This window comes from Sarcophilus harrisii, chromosome 3 (genome assembly GCF_902635505.1).
Source record: "Sarcophilus harrisii chromosome 3, mSarHar1.11, whole genome shotgun sequence".
NCBI classification, from domain to species: Eukaryota; Metazoa; Chordata; class Mammalia; order Dasyuromorphia; family Dasyuridae; genus Sarcophilus; species Sarcophilus harrisii.
In genome coordinates, this window is record NC_045428.1 from 236,429,518 (window position 1) to 236,450,746 (window position 21,229).

A 21,229-nucleotide genomic window follows, 5' to 3' on the forward strand; every position below is an offset into this window, starting at 1 on the left:
GAAAAACATAATACAAATCAATGTTTCTAAATCTGTTTTCCTGGGAGGTTTTCTTTTTTGGAATAATATGATAACACAACAATTTTAGTGAATACTATTACAATTCAGCTAGTATATGATTAAAAACACTGTAAAACATTTTAGTAATTTAATTTTCACTTAAGAAATTAGAAGCCCTAATTGCCTTCAGGTCAAGAATGGATAGATATCTAGTTCTATGTTTTATGATTTTTCCATCTACATTTTTTAAAAGTTCAAAATTTTGTTTCCCCCTTAATTTCTTAACTTCCTATTTTATTTTTTAAAATGCAAAGCAATGACTTTCAATTATTCAACAGATTTAAAAGAGTGAAGAATGTTAAAGTTAAATATTTGGTATAATTATTTCAGTATAAATAAGATTTACCTTTAAAGGCACAAAGACAAATTTATAGGTAATTTGTAAAAGCATTAGGTAATGAATGAAAGTAATGAGCAAAGAAAAGCTTTCCAGATTAATCATCTTCTAGTTGTGGGCCAATAGATCTGGTCTCACCATATTTTTGCTGCACCTGACCTTTCTTTTAAAATGTCTTTTTAAAAAAAAGTTAAGGATTTCTTTCTCTTCTTTTTCATATTTAATATTCAGTTACTTAAGATAACCACCTAGGGGAGTAGTTAACAATACCCTTCCAGCTCCCTAAAAAGTAGTTATGAGAGGTCTCTACACAATGTTAACTTTAAGAAAGGGAGCTACTTTTCAATTGGAAATTTGAAATTACTCTTCCTCAATAAGAACTCAGACAAGTGATAGTTATTAAAATATATACTTGAGCTACATTAACTTTGAGGAGTAAATACCATCCATACATGTTATTCACAGGTTGAGATGCTGTTTTTCTTTTCTTAATGTGTTAGTACAAAAGAAAATCATAGCTTCCCTCCTCTTACCTGCAGCAAAAGAAAAAACAGAACCTGAAAATCCCTATGCATATATGATTTGCTTTGTTGAAGAGATTTCTCTTTGTTTTCTATTAAGCTAAAATAAACTAAAACATGAGGAATGAAAAAGTAATGACTTGTCATACTTAGAGATATGTTTTAATAACTGTTACTGGAAGAAGATAAATACCTTGTCAAACATTTTAACAACTTTCTTGCCTACTCCTTGTTTATGTATGTTTTCTTATTTGTATTATTTTACTCAGGAAATCCTTATATTGACTTCAAATGTATACACACACACAAAATTACTATTATTTGCTAATGTTTTTTAATAGAAATAAATGTTATATTTCATCAAAAGCTTTTTCTGAATCTTTTGATATAGTAGCATGGTTTTTATTGTTCTTGACTAATTGAATTGACTAATATAGTCAATTATGTTTATACTTTTTGTAATATTGAAGTAATCCTGTATTCCTATGGTATATATATTGCTATAGTCATCTTGCTAATATTTCATTAAAAATTTTTGCATCAATTTTCATTAGGGATATTGTTCTATGGTTTTTTCTCTGTTTTGACTCTCTCTTCTTTTGGTATTAAGACCATATTTGTATCATAGAAGAAAATTATTGGACTCCCTTTTTTTTATTTTTTCCAACAATTTGAAAATGTTTTCTAAAATGTTTATTAGAACTCACTTATAAATCATTCTATTACAAGGTTTGCTCTTTAGGAGTTCATTGCCTGTTCTATTTCCTTTTCTAAACCAGAGTTATTTTTGCACTCTATTTTCTGTTCTGTTAATTGGGAAAATTCACATTTTTATATTATTTTTTATTCATCTACTTTATTTAGATCGTCAGTTTTGTTGGCATACAATTAAATAGAATAGCTTCTAAAATTTTCTCTTATTTCAACTTTATTAGTTGGAAATAAATCTTTTTTTATTTTTTATAATGGTAATTTGATTTTTTTAAATCAAATTAGCTAATAGCTTATCTTTGAAGAGAAAAAAAATCTTAGTTTCTAGTTTTATTAATTCAATGAGGTTTTTTGCTTTCAGTTTTGTTCATCTTTCCTTAGAGTTGCAGGATTTTTAATTTGGTGTTTAATTGGAGGTTTTTAATTTGTTGGTTTTCTAAGATTTTTTTTTAGTTGCATGTCCAATGCATTCATCAGCTTTCTCTGATTAAAAAAAAACAAAACAAAACTTTGGGGATATGAAATTTCTCCTAAGTACTACTTTGGCTGCTACTCACAAATTTTGCTGTTTTATCATTATTGTAATTATGTTTAATAAAATTATCAATTGCTTCTATGACTTATTGTTTGCACGTTTACCTTTTTATGCCTCTCTTGACTCCTGTTCTTGTATGTCAAATTTTTTTACTCAGCTTTGGTCTTTTCATCAGGAATGCCTGGACATTCCAGGAACTAGTGTAAGTTGACTGCTACATAAGCCTAGTAAGGTGCCTCTCCACATTATCTCCTTCTTGGTGACTGTTATGAGCTGAGTTGTAGAATTAGGTCTGATGATTTGGAGCACACTATAATTCCCGAAGCTTTTTAAGCTCAAGGTCCTGAGCTGTCTCTATCAGGGTTTGAGAGAAAATAGTAGTCCACATGGTGGTAGTGATTTGACTTACCTTGGCACATACTATCCCTTTTCTCTTTCTTAGGATGCCTCAATATGTAGTCTTTTTTTTTTCTTTTTGACATACAGCTGACAAATATTTCTAAGTCTGAAATGTAGTTACTCCTTGATCTTCTAATTTGTTTACAAAATCATTCTTTATATCTAAATTATTTGAAGTTAATTGTGTTTAATGGTTTGGCATGTTAGTCTATACTTAATTTCTGTTGAAAGTGCCTTCAGATTTTTGTTGCATTATGATTTTGTTATTGTTGTTGAATTTACTCCAGTAGCTAAGATCTGCTTTACCAAACACAACTACTATTTCCATTTTCGTTTGTATATTGTGCTTATAATCTATTTGTTCCTGATTTGACATCTCTTTCTTTGGTATGGCACTAAAAAAAATTCATCTAAGTGGCATTATTATTATTATTATTATATTGGTTCAATCTAAATTATAAATACTATTTCCACCTTAACTACTCTCTCCAAAATCACTAATGATCTTATTTTTCCCAGTTCTTGTTCTCTTTTAACTCTGTAGCCTTTGACACTTTTATCACTCTCTCTTCCATGATACTCAATTTTTAGACCACTAGGCTCTCTTCCTATCTATTTAACATCTCTTTCTCTGACTCTGCTGGATCCTCATTCAAATCATGCCTTCTAGGCAAAGGCCCCGTCTTGGGCTTTCATCCCTTCTTTTTCTGTACTGTATGATTTAGCTATCTCATTAGCTCCCATAGATGCTTTTTCTTTCTCTTAACTCCGTTTTTGTCAAAAACCCTTTTGATAATTTGGTGAAACCTATGGACCCCTCCTCAGAATGCTGCTTTTTCCATATTGAAAAAAAATGCTAAATTTCAATTTTTTTTTTGCTCACTTTAGTCGTGTCTGACTCCAAGATCTCATTTGAGGTTTTCTTGGCAAAGACACTGGAGTGGCTCATTATTTTCTTCTCCAGTTCAGTTTTACAGATGAGGAACTGAAGCAGAGTTAAGTGACTTGCCCAGGAGCTCACCAATTAGTAAGCAACTGAGGCCAGATTTGCACTCAGGAAGATGAGACTTCCTGACTTCAGGTTCAGCCCTTTGTCCACTGAGACGCATAGTTGCCCCTAAATTTCATGTAGAAGTTACCAAAACTATTTTCCTATCCTAAATACCATAGACCAAATGTAAAAAATATCAATTCTAAAAAGACAGTAACCTATAAGTCAACTACAGGATCTCTAAGAAATTTGAAAGAACTTGAAAAGTAATAACAAGATGAAACAAAGAGTGGAGACCTCATTACATAACTGGATTTTATCTTTAGTAATTATATCTTGTGTATGTGTGGGGCAGGAGGAAGAATACATGTCTGCCTCTGGCTACTAAAAAAAATAGCGCAAACACTTCAGAGGGCAAGGAGAAACTGTGTGGGTTAACAATCTTCTCTTGTCTGCTTCTGTTGGCTAAATAAAACCTTATCACCTAAATGTGCTGAAAGAGCCTAGCATAAAGCAAATTGAATCAAAGTTCCTGGAATTCAGCAAGATAAAAGTCAGACAGGGGCATCTCATATTTGTATCTTGAGTCTCAGTATCAAAAATAATAACTTGCAACAGCACTTTGTCACTATTGAAAGTAGGGTCTGAAATATGTGTGTGTATACATATAAAATATATATAAATATATAAAATATATTTGTACCTATATATTATATATAATAATATAAAATATATAATAAATATATAAAAATATATTTCTGGAAAAGTTTTAGAATATATTAAGAAAATAATTTGTAAGCACAGAAAGGAAACAAGGCTTACTAAAAGCCACTTGATCAAGAACAATTCCTACAGACTAACTTTAATTCTTTTTTAAGTATGGTAATACTTCCTTTAAGTATGGTAATAAAACTAGGTCAGAGAAATGTTGTCAGCATAATAAGAGTTCAGTAACTGTGGCCTAGTTGACTAAACTTAGTGAGCTAAGAGACAGTAGTTAGGTAAAAATGGAATTGCTACAATGACTGGAACTAAAGAATGACCATATTAAAGCAAACTTGGAGATAAGCATTTGTGATGAATATATTTAGCAACAACCTGGATGAAGTCAGACGTTTTCATCAATGTGAAAATACCACAAAGCTCAAATGACAGAGCTCAGATCCCAAAGGACAATCAATAATAAATCAATTTACAAGATTTAAGTAGGGTGAAATAGGGGGAAAAATAAGCTAAACAAGTTCACAACTGCATACTTACACAGCAGTTGGGGTTTTTTTGTTTTATTTGATGTTCCTAAAAAAGCTTTGTAGTGGGGTTAGTGAACCTGCGAACTCAATATGAATAAGCAATGTTATACGGGAGTCCAGAAGGCTAAAAAGACACACAACACAGAAAACCTTTATGATTAGGTTCTGCAATAATGTCACATTCTTAAGAAGACAGGGACAAGAAGAATGATCAAGAAAGTGAGAGAACTAGAAAATAAATATAACTGTAAGTAACTGAAGATGATTATTACCCTTAAGACAACCTAAGGAAACCATGATAGACTTCTTCAACTATTTTAAGGGAATAGATTAAATTTAATTCTCCTTGTCCTGGAGGGCAAACCTTAGATCAATAAGTTGGAAGTTGCAAGGGGCAGATTTATAATTGATATAAGAAAAACCGTAATATTCCGGCTAGCTTTCTGGAGGTCTTCCGAATGGGCCTTGGTTTCAGCAGAATAATCACAAGAATAGTCAGGAATAAAGTCCAAAGTCTTTATTATCTTCTTCATGGTCTGTCTCCTTCCCCTGGGGCCAGGCTAGCTTTCTGGGGGACTTTCAGATGGGCTTTGGTCTCAGTGGAGAAATGCAGGAGGCAGGCGAGCCACCAGGATGATGGGAGATGGAATGTCTTCCTTGCAGTCCTTCTTAGTCTTTATAACTTATAACTCTATTACAGTTACATCATTACAGCACACTATACATGTGTGAACTTGGAGAACCATTACATCACCATGCTAAGTACTAAGTATATATGTAAACTAGATAACCATTGTCTCATCAATTCCTCTGAGTTAACACCTTGTTTCAAATATACTTCTTTCAAGTATACTTCTCCAGAGTTCTGGCTCTCTACAAAAAACTTCCTAACAATTAGAATTACTCAAAAGCAGAATGGACAGTCCCACAAGGATATGGGTACTTCCCTCATTGGAGGTTTTCCAACAGAGACCAGACAACTTTTTTGTCTGCTTTGTAACAGAAGGCCTCTCAGGTCTCTTCCTACTCTTATATTGTTAAGTTGGCTAGCACTCTCTCTCTCTCTTCTTCTGTATGATGTATATGTATACATATGTATGTGTGTATGTGTATGCACGTATGTGAATATGTGTGTATATACAACATATATGTGCAGGTGCACTGATACTCAAAAATCAGGACTCCTTGTCATGAATAAATATCAGCTAATTACTTTGGTCATCATCATCATCTCATGACTAAGTCATCAATCACTAAAATCCACTAAAAGTAAATTTATTTAGATGTTTTTAGACGAAAGGCAAGCAGGTTAAAAAGTTAATTAGTAAAACTTTACCTTCAAAAGCTAAGAATAAATTTAATGTTATTTTAGACTGAATATGGGCCCAGCAACAGAATGCAATTTTACCTTCTTCTAGAAACAACTTTGATGCTTTGAAGTTTGATGAATTGTTTTTTACCACAGAAATTCTCAGGAGTTGTCACTTGTGAAGAGGATACACTGATAAAACCCATACATCCATAAAGTGAAATAGAATTTTAAGATGAACTTCCAAATGAACTGAATATCTTATCAATGCCATATAGTTCAACTTTTCATTGTCATTAACTATCCATCATCACTATTATGAATTAAGCTATTCCACTTTTTTCAAAAAGTTCTTAATTCAACTTAGAAAACATATATTTGAAAAACAAGACATTTTTCACAACATGGCTGATACAAAGAAACAAAAAATATATTAAAAAGTTAATGAAAATGACATCTTTAAAAATAAATTCTAATCTAGGAAGGAATATAAAAAGTAGCAGAAAAAAATTAACCCACATTTAAATAATTATTTAACTATAACATCAGAACCCTGGTTTGACCTGGTTTTAACTTAGCTGATAAAAACTGTTCAACTTATTTAATTTAAATATAATATTAATAAAATGTATTTATAAATTTTTATTCATACTCTTATTTTGTTATTTAATAAATAATAAATCAATTAATAAAATGTATTTCTCAATAAGAAAGAATATCATTTATTTTCTTGATGGCTGAAATATAAAGCTTACTGCAACAGAATCACAGAGTTAGAATCTAAAAAGATCCTAAAAGTCATTTAATGCAGTCTTAACCTTCTTTAGTGTCAGGAACATTTCTGTCAGTGTGTGAAGATTCTCGATCCTTTCTCATAATAATGTTTATGCTTGGAGTTTCAATTAAATTGAAAGAGTTATTAAAATATTTTTTCAGTAACAAGTTCATGGGCCCAGTTTAAGAGCACCAAAGAGTGAGAAAATTGAGCTTCAGGTATGTCATGTAGTCAAGGCTACATAGACATTAAGTAGCAGGGTCTGACACCAAATTCAGCCCTCTCCACTATACAATTCAGTTTAAGCATCTTTGTAAATACATACAAACAAATATAAAAATATTTTTAAATTTTAATTTATTTTCCAAATTTTTTAAATTCAGATATGATCAAACAGCTGCATTTTCCATTGTTTCTTTATTTTCATCTTCTGTTACCTGTAAAATATTAAGGTAATTACTTTAAAGAAGCTTACAGGTTTATAATCTAAATCATTCTCAAAATATACTATATTTACTTGAAATAAATAGCAAGTCAATCATTGTTTCTACAGATATAAGGAAAATGGTCAGTACTGATCCTAACAAAATTTAGTGATTTGTCAAGTATATTTAAGATATCAATGACTAAGGTAAAAAGGCTAAGGTCTGTAAAATATTACAAAACAATTAATGATTTCTACTCTTTATTAATTAGGATTCACAGCCATTCTTTATTTAACCTTCTACTCCATTCTCTCTGCCTCTATCTCCATATGTGTATGTATATATATAAAAAGTTCTATAACTTAATAATCAGAATTATTTTTTGATTTGCTCCTCTTATTTTCTTCATCTAAAATCACCATTGACACATGTTTAAAAAGCATAGTAGTAAGCAAGCATCCTTTCCATAGATACAAGAGAATAATTATCTTAAATATATTGTTATTACATATGAGCAAGTATAAATGTTATGGATAATAATGGGCTAATTTTCCAAAACTGGGAAGTTCTATTAGTAATTTCATTAAGTCTTAAGGCAACTAAGTGGTACAGTAGATAAAGTACTAGGCTTGAGGTCAGAAAAATTCATTCTACTGAATTTAAATCTGGCCTCCAGTACTTTCTAATTATGTAATGCTGGGCAAGTCACTTAACTTTGTTTGCCTCAGTTCCTCATCTATAAAATGAACTGGAAAAGGAAATGATAAACTACTCCACCATTTTTGCCAAAAAACCAACAAACAAAAAAAACCACAAATAGCATATTTTAAAAACAACAAAAATCTCAAGTGTGTGTGTGTGTGTGTATGTATATATATATATATATATATATACTGCATTTAAGTACTATGTATTTATCTACTATGTGCCAAGTACAAGGTAAATAAGAGGAATAAAATACATAGTCTCTAAAAGTTATTGAATTAAAAATATAATCAAAGACTAAAGTGGGGGATTTTAATGAATATGTAAAGAGGAAGGGACAGGGCACTCAAGAAAGAAAAAGCATGAATAAAAGTTATAAAGGTGGAAACCAAAGTGGTATTGATATGGGATTTAAGGGATTTAAGACCTTTGAAAGCATCAGGAAGATCTAATAGGAAAAACACAGTAAAGCCAAAGTATGGAGGTCTAAGTCCGTAGTTTCCTCATGTACAAACTTTTGCCATTTTTCCTTTTTATCCTATTTCTTCTTTTACAACATGACTAATGTGGAAGCATGTTTAACATGATTGCATATGTATAATCTATATCAAATTACTTAACATATTAAGAAGAGGAAATGAAAGGGAGGGAGAAAATTTTGGTACTCAAAATCTGAAAAAAAAAAAAAAAATGCTAAAAACTATCCTTACATGTAATCTGAAAAAAATTTAAAACTATTTACTTTAAAAAAATCTTTTGTCATGGTGGGAATATTGAAAGTATTAGGCAAGCCTGGTCCCTTAGAACTAGAAAATGTATAATTAATACATACTTGCAAAATGTAATATAGGATGTAATAAAACACAAATGTAAACTAAGAATATTTCAATGTACACAAATGATTACAGTTGACAATATAATGTACCCTTATTAATGAATTTAATGACTGTAAGCAGTTTATGGATATTAGCCTAAATTAGATTGCTTAGACTATATATACATTTGAACACAGGTGTAGAAGTATCTAAAAAAATCATTGCTTAAGTTTACAAAGAAAACCACCAAATACATCATAAATTATGAAATAGTTTAACCAAAAGTATCTCTTTTAACCAGAAGTATTTTCTTAAATTCTCTATCTTGCCCATGAAATAATAAACACTACCAAAATAAAATAATAAAGACTCCCCAAACTTTTCTTCTGCCAGAAAGCTCCTGAATATGCAATAAAATACAACATTTTTAGATATCAGGACAATCAGCATTTTCACTCATGTGCCTTTGAAATTTTAACAATTTCTATTCTGGAAGACATTTAGTTAATTGCAATATATACTATTAATTACTTACTATTTTCTGAGACCTTTGCAATAGCTTGTGCCATATAATATGATGTGCCTAGAAAAGAAAAATATTCAAGGAATTATAATCATAAAAATAAAGATGAAGATGATAATAGCATTTATAATGCACTTCAAAGTTTCCAAAGAACTTTACATGTGTTTCATCTGAATCTTACTATAACCCTGTGAGGTAGACTTTATTATCCATGTTTTACAGATAAGAAAATTGAGATTCAGAAAAGTTAAGTGACTTGTCCAGGGTCTAAGTCAACTTAAACTCAAATATTCTTGACTCCAAGTAGCTAGCTAGATGCTTGTCTATACCTCTTTTAAAAGACAAAATTGAAAGGACAGCCTAATTAAGTAGTTTCTTAAAAAGCAATCAATAAAGGAAAAAAATATATATCATATGAAGTTCTATCAATAACCACACCATCCTTCTTTTATGTCCTCCCTAATTTTCTTAATTTCTAAGGAAACTTTCACAGGAAACTCTCAAAGAAGCACAACACTGCTTAATTTTTCTGCTGAGCAAATAATTCAGTTTAATTATTTATTAAGTACCAAAATTCTGTGCTAGGCAGAGGAGATATGAAGAGAAGTATCATACAGATCTTCTTTTCTAAAAGATGGTATAGCATAACAGAGTGATGGATTTGGAATCAGGAAGACCCGAGTTCAAATCTGTCATTCAGACACTTAGAATATGATTCTGGGCAAGTGATTTAACTTGAGACTTAGGTTTCCTCTTCTGAGAAATGAGGGAGATGGATTCACTGACTAAGCTCAATGTCTAAGATTCCTTCTAGCTCTATGTCCTTAATACTATGATTGTTATGCTAATAATATGTAACAAATAACATAACAATAATCCTCCATAAAGGCCAACTGAATCCCCATCAAGGCCTGAAAAGGGGAACTTAATTTTTCAAAAACTATGCCAAGAGAAAAGAAACTCTGATAGGATCTACCAAGTAGGATGAACTGATGTCTAAGGAAGCCTGCCTAAGAATGAAGAGTCATGAGATCAGCTACAAACTGACCACAAGCACTCTCAAAGATCATTTGTTAAACTGAATAACAATAACAATAATAATACTTATTTACTACTTAAAGATTTACTAAGTATTTTACATGTATTTCCTCACCAGATGCTCACAATTGAATAGTAAATTGTACAAGTATTGTTATGATATGCAAAAGATTCTTTTCAGCTGGAACTGGGAAGAAAGAAGTCACTAAAGTACTCATACATGAAATAATACCTTATTAGGGCTGTGAGGGAAAGGAGGGGCTTCAATAGACAGATATGAAGGATGGAGAGACTCCATTATAGGCATGAATTCAGAAGGGAAGATGAGACTACGAGTATGTTAAAGCTTATCTCCCCATTTTTGCTACAAAATTATCATGTTCTTTCCAGCTTTCCTTAAGCAGTTTATATATCTAATTTTCTTAGCTTGCATTCTATTCAAACAAAAATCAACTACTAAAAATGTTATAGTATAAATCTTAAACATAAAATAAAAATAAAGAAAATAATGCCTAAGCTGCATTCACAGAATCATAGATTCAGAGCCATAAGGGACCTTAGAAACCTTTTAATCTTTAGAAAAGTAAAATGGTTCTCATCCAAAGTCACACTTCATAGTAAGTGGCAGTGCCAAGTCTCAAAACAAGGTCTTCTGATTCCAAATCTAACGTTTTTTTTCTACTGTACCACTTCTCAAAGACAAAGAAGAAAACAGAACAATGCAACCTGAGATCAAGGATAGAAAAAAAGGTATGAATTTTATATCCCAACCCCCATCAGTGATTGAGATGGGCTTCAGATAGTCTGCACTACCTTGCTCAGTTCTGTGAACTCCTTCATCTGGGGAGAGGAGAAGGGGGACTTGAGACAGAGTACAAAAGAACATCACTAGTACTCCTGCACTACTGTACTCCAGGACCTAATCACAAAGGAGAATGAATTCTACCAGTAAGCATGGATATAGGGGCTCCACCCCCATCTATGCCAGGCTGGAAGCTAAGAGGAAGCATTTAAACATTGTAAGTATACATTGATAACATATGTCTAGCTCTTCCCCCTCCTATAGAGTATCCTCCTATGTATGGGCCTACACCAAGAAGAGGGTGAGTATTCAGGGCTCAAGAAAAGAAGAAACTTAAGAGAACCATCTTCTTCATACATATTTACAAACTAGTTTCTATTGTCCACAAGAGTAAACTCCCTTTCTGCCAACCCTCAACACCTATTATTCTAACCAATTAGAATTCAGCATAGTAGTCTCACTTTTGTTTACTTTTATTTGAATTTTACTTTCACTTGAAAAAAGTGAATGTATTTCTAAAGCATCCCAAAATAACCAATTACTTGAGTGACTATTTCCTTGAATATCCAGTTTAAAAACTGGATGATAAGAAGGTGAGAATTTAGAAAGGAGAAAGTTAGAGGATCCTGAATGAAAAATCATACAGAGTTTATCACACACACACACACACACACACATATACACACACACTTATTTAAAAGAGAAATAAGAATTATAAGAACATTATTTTGCATAGCAAAAAATCATGAACAGAATTAAAAAACTGAAATTTGCAATACCAAGTCTCACCAAAGAAACAAAAAAAGAGAACAACAGAGTGAAATATAAGTATACAAACATGAAGGAACACAAGAAAAAGAGGAGAAAACAATAACATTAAAAAAAAAAAAAAAACCACTCAGGGTGCCAGGAAAAAACATGCTGATCTCAAAGACAAGATGTGTAGCAACAATTTAAAGATCATGGCTCTCCCAGAAGAACATTATAAGACAAAAACTTTTAACACCTAAGGAAGGAAATAATAGAACTGCATAAAAAACGATATTCCCATCAAAAGAATTCAGATTGGTTTCTGAGGGAAAAAACAACAAAAACTCAAAACTATAAACTCTTAAGACATAATGAAGATAAATTTAACAATTTTTAATTCAGAAACAAGTTCTTCAAAGCCATTAGGAGAAAGACCTTCAAATACAAAGGAAAGGACTATTCTGAACCCACTAAAAAAAGGTGAGGGGAATGAAATATATTCCAAAAGAAGAACAATGAAGTTTAGGATACAGCTCAGGATGATCCAGCCTGGAAATTTTATCTTAGTCATCCAAGCAATAAAATGGACTTCAATAATAAAGAGTTTAAAACATTCTTAGAAAGAAAACAAGAAATGAAGAGATTATGTTTCTCAAACACCTGAAATAACAGAGATCAGGAAATAAGTTCAGCAGGCAAAGACAACAACAGCACAGAGTGAGACCACTAAGAGAATTTTCCACATGTACACAAGGAGATGGGGTAAAGGAAGATCTGTTAGAAGTAAGAGTAAAAAGTAGAAGAAAGAGCAGGCAAAGGGTATTATGGACAGAAACTGACCACACCCTGCTCAACAAAGTAAATCAATGTTTTTCTTTTCTTCTTTTTTTTTTTTGGGGGGGGGGAGGGATGTAGAAGGCGTGGGTGCGTGGGACTGAATTATAGAATAAGAAGGTACATAAAAGAGAGGCAGAAAAGGAATAGAAATTTGGAAGAAATTAGGCTTAAATCAATATCTTACACCACACTCCATAATACATTGTAAATGGATGTATAACCCTAATATTAAAGATCATACTATAAGAAATTAAAAGAAAATCATATTACAAACTTCCCACAGCTATGGATAGGAAGGGTATTCTTAACCAAACAAAAAATAAAAGTAATTACAAAAGGTAAGATAGATAATTTTGATAACTTGAAACTACAAAGTTTCTGCACAGATGACATTAATATATGCAGAATAAGAAAGGAAGTGGTTGAATGGAGAGAAAAAAAATCTTTGTATCATATTTCTCTAATAAGGATTTAGTATCCAGCTTATAGAAACAATTAATAAACAAATACTAAAGACTAATACCTATTCATTAATAGATAAATGGTCAATGGACACAAACAAATGGGTCTCAAAAAAAGAATAACAACGCATTCAAAACCACTTAAAAATATTCCAAATCACTAATAAGAAAAATGCAAATCAAAACAACCCTGTGGTTTTATCTCACATCTCACAAACTGGCAAAGATGATAAAAAATGGCAAAAGTCAATGGTAGAGCAAGTTATATAGATAGATAAGCACATTAGTACACTGTTGATGAAGTTGTGAAATGGTAAAACCATTTTGGAAAGTAATTTGGAATTATGCAAACAAAATGACTAAAATTCCCTCCAAACCAGACTCCATTACTAGGCTTCTATCCCAAGAAAGCCATCAATAAGAAAAAGGTCCCCTTGTATTCCAAAATATTCCCAGCAACACTTTTTGTGATAGTTAAGAATTGGAAACAAAAATCAAATCAAATGCAGAATGGCTGAACAAACTATAATAGATGACATGAATTATTAGTCTACTGTAAGAAATGACATATATGATAAATACAGAGAAGCATAGAAAGGTCTATATGAATTGATGCAGAGTGAGGTGAGCAGAAGGAAACAATACAACTTTGTGTGTGTGTGTGTGTGTGTGTGTGTGTCACAGTGATACACCAAAAAATTCAAAGTAACAAAATTAATAAAACACATGCACATAAAAATTATTAAACTATAATTACAAAATAAGTATTAAATAAAACATTAAAATATTTTTAAATTATAAAAACAAATTAATATGAAGCAAAATTATAAAGATCAGGTGGGATTTGAATGAAGAGACGTAATTTAGTCATATACATAATTGGACATCTACTCCTGCAACCTACCATTTCATGGGGATGGGGGATTTTCCATGTGTTACATATTTACACATCTTTTTGGACTTTTTCAAGTTTATCAATCAGTTGTGTGAATTTTTTTTCCTCTCTAAGAGATACTATTTGTCATATGGGATGGCTCTCTGGGAAGAGGAAAAAGGAAATAGAAAGTATAGCAATGTATGAAACAATAAAAATAAAAATATATTTTTTTTTAAATGCCAGTAGGCAAAGATCAATTTTATTTACATTAAGATTTAGGCTTGGAAGCAAACTTGTTACTTTATAACTACTTTAAGGCTACACAATACAATGAAATTGAATTTTTATTTCCATTCAATTAAATAAGAATTAAGTTCAGAAAGTAATCTTAACTAATAATAAATTAAGTTGTACTTTAAATACTTACTTTTAAGTGAATTGGTAAAGAAAGGCCCTGGAATCTTCGTAGATGATTTAGCCGGGCATCTTGAAGATTATGAACTGCTGAAACTTCATACTGGTGGCAAATACTTGTCCTTGAAATGAGTGGACCCTCACTAACATCCACAAAGTCACCAAATCTTATTAAGAAAACAAAAAACAAAGTCAAGGACATTATAAATGACTTTTTGATATTAATTTTTAAAAACTTAACAGAAAATTCTATTGCCTCTTTTCCACAATCATCCCTGTTCAACTGGAGCCAGAACTATACATCCCCTGGAAAACCCAACACTCAAATTGCACAGAGCAAGAAAAGGTAAAACAGAGAAGGGAAGCAACATAAAAATACTACTGTCTATATGTGTCAATCTGTACTGAAGGTGGTCTATAAAGGAAAACAAATGACTTACATATGTTTTCCTTAAAAGTTTTAAAGAAAGGAAAAAATGATGGATTCTTAGGAAGACACTTAGGGTCAAGTCAACAAGCATTTATTAAGTACCTATCATGGGCCAGGCACTATATTAAGCAATATTTGAGGATACAAAAAAGGCAAAAATCAGTCCATATACTCAAAGAGCTCACAATTTAAGAATGAGGGGAGAGACAATATGCAGGATCAACTGGAAATAATCACAGAGGGAAGATATTAACATTAAGGAGGACTAAGAAATAGTTCCTGTAGAAACTGAATCTTAGCTGAGACTTAAAGAAAATCAGGTAGAGATGAGTAGTGAGAGAACTCCAGGAATGAGGATGAGTCAGTGAAAATGCACAAAACTGAAAAATGAAATACCTTGGGTAAGGAAGAGTATGATAGACAAAGTAAAAGGAGAAGATTTACTTCCAAAGTAAAATATGTAACAGAATGGATGATCCATAAAGTTGGTCTACCAATTCAAATATTTTAAATATATAATAAAGTAAGAATGGAATAATGCATTCAACCTAGAATTAAACAGGATGAAAAATGCCTTTAAGAATGTGTGTGAAGGGCAGAGCTAAGAAAGCAGTGTAGAGTCAACATCCCAGCAAATTTTCCAACAAACTAAAAAATTTAAAATAATGACTCAAATCAAATTTTGGAGGAGTCAACAAAATGTCAGGGTAAAACATTTTTCCAGCTGAAGACAACCAAATAGGTCAGTAGGAGAGGTCTGAGACATCATAGGTAGGGCTAGCTTGGAGCAAATACAGTGGCAGAGGCAGCAGCAGTGGGCCTTAAGAGGTGCCACAAAAACAGCAGCATCTTGGGGAGTTCTTAGCCCAGAGACAGGATTATAGGGAATCATTTCCTGATACTAGATAGTTAAAGCTGACTCGCAAATCTCTTGTCCATATGCAGGTCTGGGTCGGAGTTTCAGGACAGAGGAGTGTTTGCAGTTAATAAGGGAACAGGGGACTCTGGTCACAGTTTCATGAAAGAGAGGAGCACTACTACATTCAGAAGAACAAGGGACTTGTCTCAGTTTTAGAGTCAAACAGAAGCACTAACTTATATTTTTTGATTATTAAGAGAAAACAGGAGCCCTTCCTGGATAAAGACCAGATGTAGAGTAATGATCTTCCTGGATCACAGAACTTTGGAAGCACCAAACATTTACAGAACTTTAAAATTAGTACTGAAGACACCAGCATAAAGAAGCTTGAAGATTGGAACAAGGCCTCCTTTATCCCAAGGTGGATAGAATTTAACTTTAATATAAAGTTCAAAATCAAGAAATAAGCTAGAAATATGAACAAAAAAATAACAACCATAAAAAGCTACTATGATGGCAGGGAAGACTAAGACATAAATTTAAAAGAAGGCAGCTCAATGAAAACATCTACAAGCAAAATCTCAAAGGAAAATGCTATTAGATTTAAAGCAGCAAGGATTTCTGGAAAAGTTAAAGAAATAAGAATAGTAGAAGAAAAATTAGGAAATGAAATTAGATGCACAAAAATTATGAAAAGAAAATTAACAGCTTGGTAAAACAGACAAAAAAATAATGAAAATAACACCTTAAAAAATAGAATTGGTCAATTATATAATAGACATACAATTTCACTGAAGAACTCTTTAAAAAGCAAAAACAGACAAATAGAAAAGGATGTACAAAACTCACTGAATAGACCTCCTTAAAAAGGAAAATTAGCTAACTAGGAAAACAGAGGTACAAAAGCTTACTGAAGAAATTCATCCCTTAAAAATCAGAATTGGGCAACTAGATATTATTATCCATTAGACAAGAAACAAAACAAAGTCAAAAAGAAAAAATAGAAGAAAATGTGAAATATTTCATTGGAAAAACAACTCATCTAGATAACTGATGAAGAGGAAATTTAAGAATTATTAAAAAGAGTCTAGACATCACATTTCAAAAAATTATCAGGAAAAAATGATCTACTATCTTAGATTCCAAGTATAAAACAGAAAATGAAAGAATCCACCAATCATTCCCTAAAAGAAATGAAAATTTCCCAGGATATCATAGCCAAACTGAGTTAACACATCAAGCAGTCAGAAAAAAACAATTCACATACCATATCCATCACAGTCAGGATCACACAATATTTAGCAATTTCTACATTAAAGGAGCAGAGAGCATGGAATGTGATATACCAGAAGGCAAAAAAGCTAACAAGCAAAACTGAGTATAATTTTTCAAGGGGAAAAGACATTTAATGAAAAACTGGCCTTTTCAGGAACTCAATAAAATTAAACTATTTTCATTTCTATATGGGAAGATGACTCACTCATAACTCCTAAGAACTTTATTAGGGCAGTTAGGAATCTACACAGAGAAGACGGGTAGGAGATACAATGGATAGAGTACTAGGCCTGAAGTCTGGAAGACTTCTCTTCCTGCATTCAAATCTGGCCTCAAGACACTTATAGCTCAGTTTGCCTTAGGTTCTTATCTGCAAAATGAGCTACAGCAGGAAATGGCAAATCATTCTAGTATCTCCGTCAAGAAAATCCCAAATATGGTTACAAAGACTCAGATACAACTAAAACGATTGAACATCAAATGTAGAGGACATTTGTTTTTGAATTGACTATGCTGAGATGATCTTAAAAAATGAAGGAGTGAGAAAGAAGGATGCCCTGGGAGAAGGGGTTAAGATAGAAGAAAAATGAGGAAAAGAGTTATGTAAAGAAGTTTTATAATGGAGAGAAAGGAAGGGAAGACATGAAAGGTAATGCTTGAATCTTACTCTCATTGGAATTGATTGAAAGGAAGAAAATGAATACAGATAGACAGTTTTGTCTATCTATATCTATCTACTTATCTAGCTATCTAATCATTTAGCTGTGTATAATCGATCTTAACCAAAAGGCAAAAGGGGGAGGGGAATAAGGGGGAAGAAAAGATTAAGGAAGTAACAGTAAGAAGCAAAAAAGACTTTTAAAGAGGGACAGGATAAAAAGAAAGAGAAGATAATCAGAAGAAAATGGTGTGGAGAGAAATAAACAGCACTCATAGTGAATGTGAATGAGATGAGTTCACCCATAAAAAACTAGAATCCAACACACACAGGGTTAAAATAAGAGGCTGAAGCAGAATCTAATAAGGTTCAGCTGAAGTAAAAAATGCAAGGGACAGCAATCATAATCTTACAAAAACAAAAACAAACCTAATCAAAATAGATTAATTGGAGAAACTAAATTTTGCTAAAAGGTACCAAAGAAAATGAAATAATATCAAAAGTTTTTACAAGTTTTTCTTACAAAGACTTCATCTCCCAAATATATAGGGAACTGATCAAATTTACAAAAATAAAAGCCATTCCCCAATTGATAAATAGTCAAGGAATATGAATAAGCAGTTTTTTGAAGAAATTAGAACTATCCACAGTCATATGGGGGGAAAAAAAGTATTCTAAATCACTAATGAAATTGAGAAGTAAAAAGAAACATCCGAGTGAAGAATGAAGTTACATAGATTCAAAAAGCAATAAAAATTTTTCAACATATGAAGTACCCCCTTCATAAACAAAGTAGTAAGAATACAAAAGTAAAATAGTTACTTATTTCAGCTGTTTATTCAATAAACCTGTTTTGCTAAAGATTACCTTTTTTTTTTTTTTTTTAAATTAAGCTTTAGTTACCTGTATAATTTTACTATTCTTTCAGGATTCTCTGATGCTTTCTCTTCTATAAATTCCATTTTATACCTTAACATAAATGAAAGAGAAAAAATTGTAAAGATGTTATTTTTTCACTCACATTAGTGATAACCCAAAGAAAATTTACAAATTGTCCCCATAACTAGATATGTGCAATTCCTACTCCAATTACTTCACAGCAATCTATACCTCTCTCAGGGCACTTGGTTTATGTTTAATTGAATTACATTTAATTAATTAATATTTATTGCATTTAGTTCAAAAAATAAAAAATATACAAGACGGAAAAGTAAACCTCCAGTTGCAGAAACATCCTGACCATTACTAGGATCAATTTATATGGTGGGAATACCAACATCTGTTAGTTCTTAATAACTTGGCCTCAACAACTATAGCAAATCATTGGTCAAAAAGATCAACTCTCAAGAAAAGGAAAGTAAACAGAGTGGAAATATAACTATTAATAATTATGTCTAAAACTGATTTAACAAAACATGTTTGATTCTTTACTATAATGTGAAGCACCAAAATGTAATCAAATATTTATATAAGTAAATGATGCCTTACCAAAAACTGAGTTTACTCTAGGTTATGGTGTAGAGTAGACAAATTACCAATTTGATTTTTAGATTTGGGAAAGCTAAAAGGACCCCAAATCCCAGAATGATTCCAAAGTGATTGTGTCAATTTGAACAATAGCCCATAGAGTTTTGAATCTAATCTAAGAAAGCCCTGAAAACTGAGCTTGATCCCAAAGTTTAGGAAAATTCCTGATATGTTTGTGGAATTATTTTAATCTTCTGGGAATTCCCCCAAATAAAAGGAATGCCACATATATTCCAGTTCACTTCTGTATCCTTATATAGGATAAACTAATAGCATTAAGCAAAAATTCACTTAGATATTCACATAAGCATACTATAAATTCACCTAGATATCATAAGCATACTATAAATTCACCTAGATATTCACATAAGCATACTATAGCCTGGTATTGAACTTCATCAAACAATAAAAGATTACCAAGTTACAGCTACTTTTAAAAATTCGTAATCATATGCATCAAATATCCTTTTAACTTTTACTTATACATATATATAATCTTTTAAATATATTATCAATAACTCATCTGTAATTCAACATTTAGCTAATTATTTAATACTTTTTCATATTGTTTATAGAATAACTACATTTTCAAGTATTTGCTGCCTTTTCTTACCGAATGATTTTGTGTCAGCTTAAAAAATTTAAATGAAAAAAATGTAAAAATTTTCTCTGCAAAGATGAAGTTAAAATAACTACTCTAATCATCTCTGTTTTTCCTATATTGGAATCAACTTTCAATCTTCCAACCTATGGATGGAACAGCTCAGTTGATTTTAAAGAATGGCATAGGCCAAGATTATACAATGGTACTTAACATTTTACTTTATTTAAAGTCATATGGCCTATCTGCTTCCAAAAACGATTTGGTATGAATTACAAAAATAAATAAAATATAATTGAGAAGAATTACAAAATTAAATAAAACACAATTGAGAACAATAAATAAAATAGAACAAAACCTGTTAAAAAGAAAAAAGTTATAGATGCTATTAGGAACCACATATAAACCTAGTTACTACAGCTGAAAAATAAATTAAGATTGGAGTTTTTCTAACCATAAAAGTAAGAGCTGGGTAGTAGCAATTAAGTGTTGCAATAGATAGGAGCATTAGGTCTGGATTCTGAAAGATCTGAAGTGAAATGTGACCTCAGAACTTAATAGATGTGAGACCCTAGGTAAATCACTTAAGCTCTGTTTGCCTTGGTTTCCTTAACTGTAAAATTGGGATGATAATAATAGGAGCTAATTCCTAAGACTGTTGTAAGGATCAAATGAGATAATACTTGTAAAGCATTTAGCACAGTACCTGGCACATAGAGGGCACTTAATAAATGCTTGTTCCTTCCTTCTGTCATTGTGTTAAGAGAATTTCTCTTCAGTAAGTGAATTCCCTATTAATAGATAAAAATTGGCTTTACATAGTGATGAGCACAAAGACACATATGTATCTTAATATGTTAATGAAAAAACTTGGATCTCAATCTAGTGATGACAATGTTAATGGACAAGGTAAAAAAATTGGCACTCTCCATACAGTGATGACAATGTTAATGTATGTACAAGGTAAAAAAAAAAAAAAAATGGTATAATTACAAGATAGCAGATTTAGAATTGGAAAGGAACTGAAATAATCTAATCAAACTCCCTCATACTATTGATGATGAAACTAAGGTAAAGACAGTCAATTATAGAGACTGAGAGAACCGATTGAGACAATTTCCCCATTCATGAACAACTCGCCTCTCAAATCATCTTCATTCTCCAATAGCAGAAATTCTCATCAAAGGAGCCCACAAAGAAGCCAATCTATTTAAAATTTTCTATCATTTGACTACACTTTCCTACATTTTCCCTAAAAACTAAAACCTCTAGAACACTCTTCCCCTCCCCTCCATTTTAAATATTGTTCAAAGAAGCTGCTATTAACTCCCTATTCTTCCTGAC

General features: G+C 31.5%; 1 protein-coding gene across 1 annotated transcript in view; it reads right to left on the bottom strand.

Moving 5' to 3' along the window:
- Positions 1–6,811: 6,811 nt before the first annotated feature.
- MRPL39 (mitochondrial ribosomal protein L39) overlaps positions 6,812–21,229 on the bottom strand; it is a 28,989-nt gene continuing 14,571 nt past the window's right edge. Inside the window, exons 7-10 of the mRNA XM_003763398.4 lie at positions 18,661–18,726; positions 14,549–14,702; positions 9,369–9,416; positions 6,812–7,325 (exon numbers count right to left, since the gene is read on the bottom strand). Of these exons, the coding sequence (XP_003763446.1) occupies positions 7,278–7,325; positions 9,369–9,416; positions 14,549–14,702; positions 18,661–18,726 (316 nt within the window). The 3' untranslated portion in view covers positions 6,812–7,277. The remainder of the gene's footprint in view (positions 7,326–9,368; positions 9,417–14,548; positions 14,703–18,660; positions 18,727–21,229) is intronic.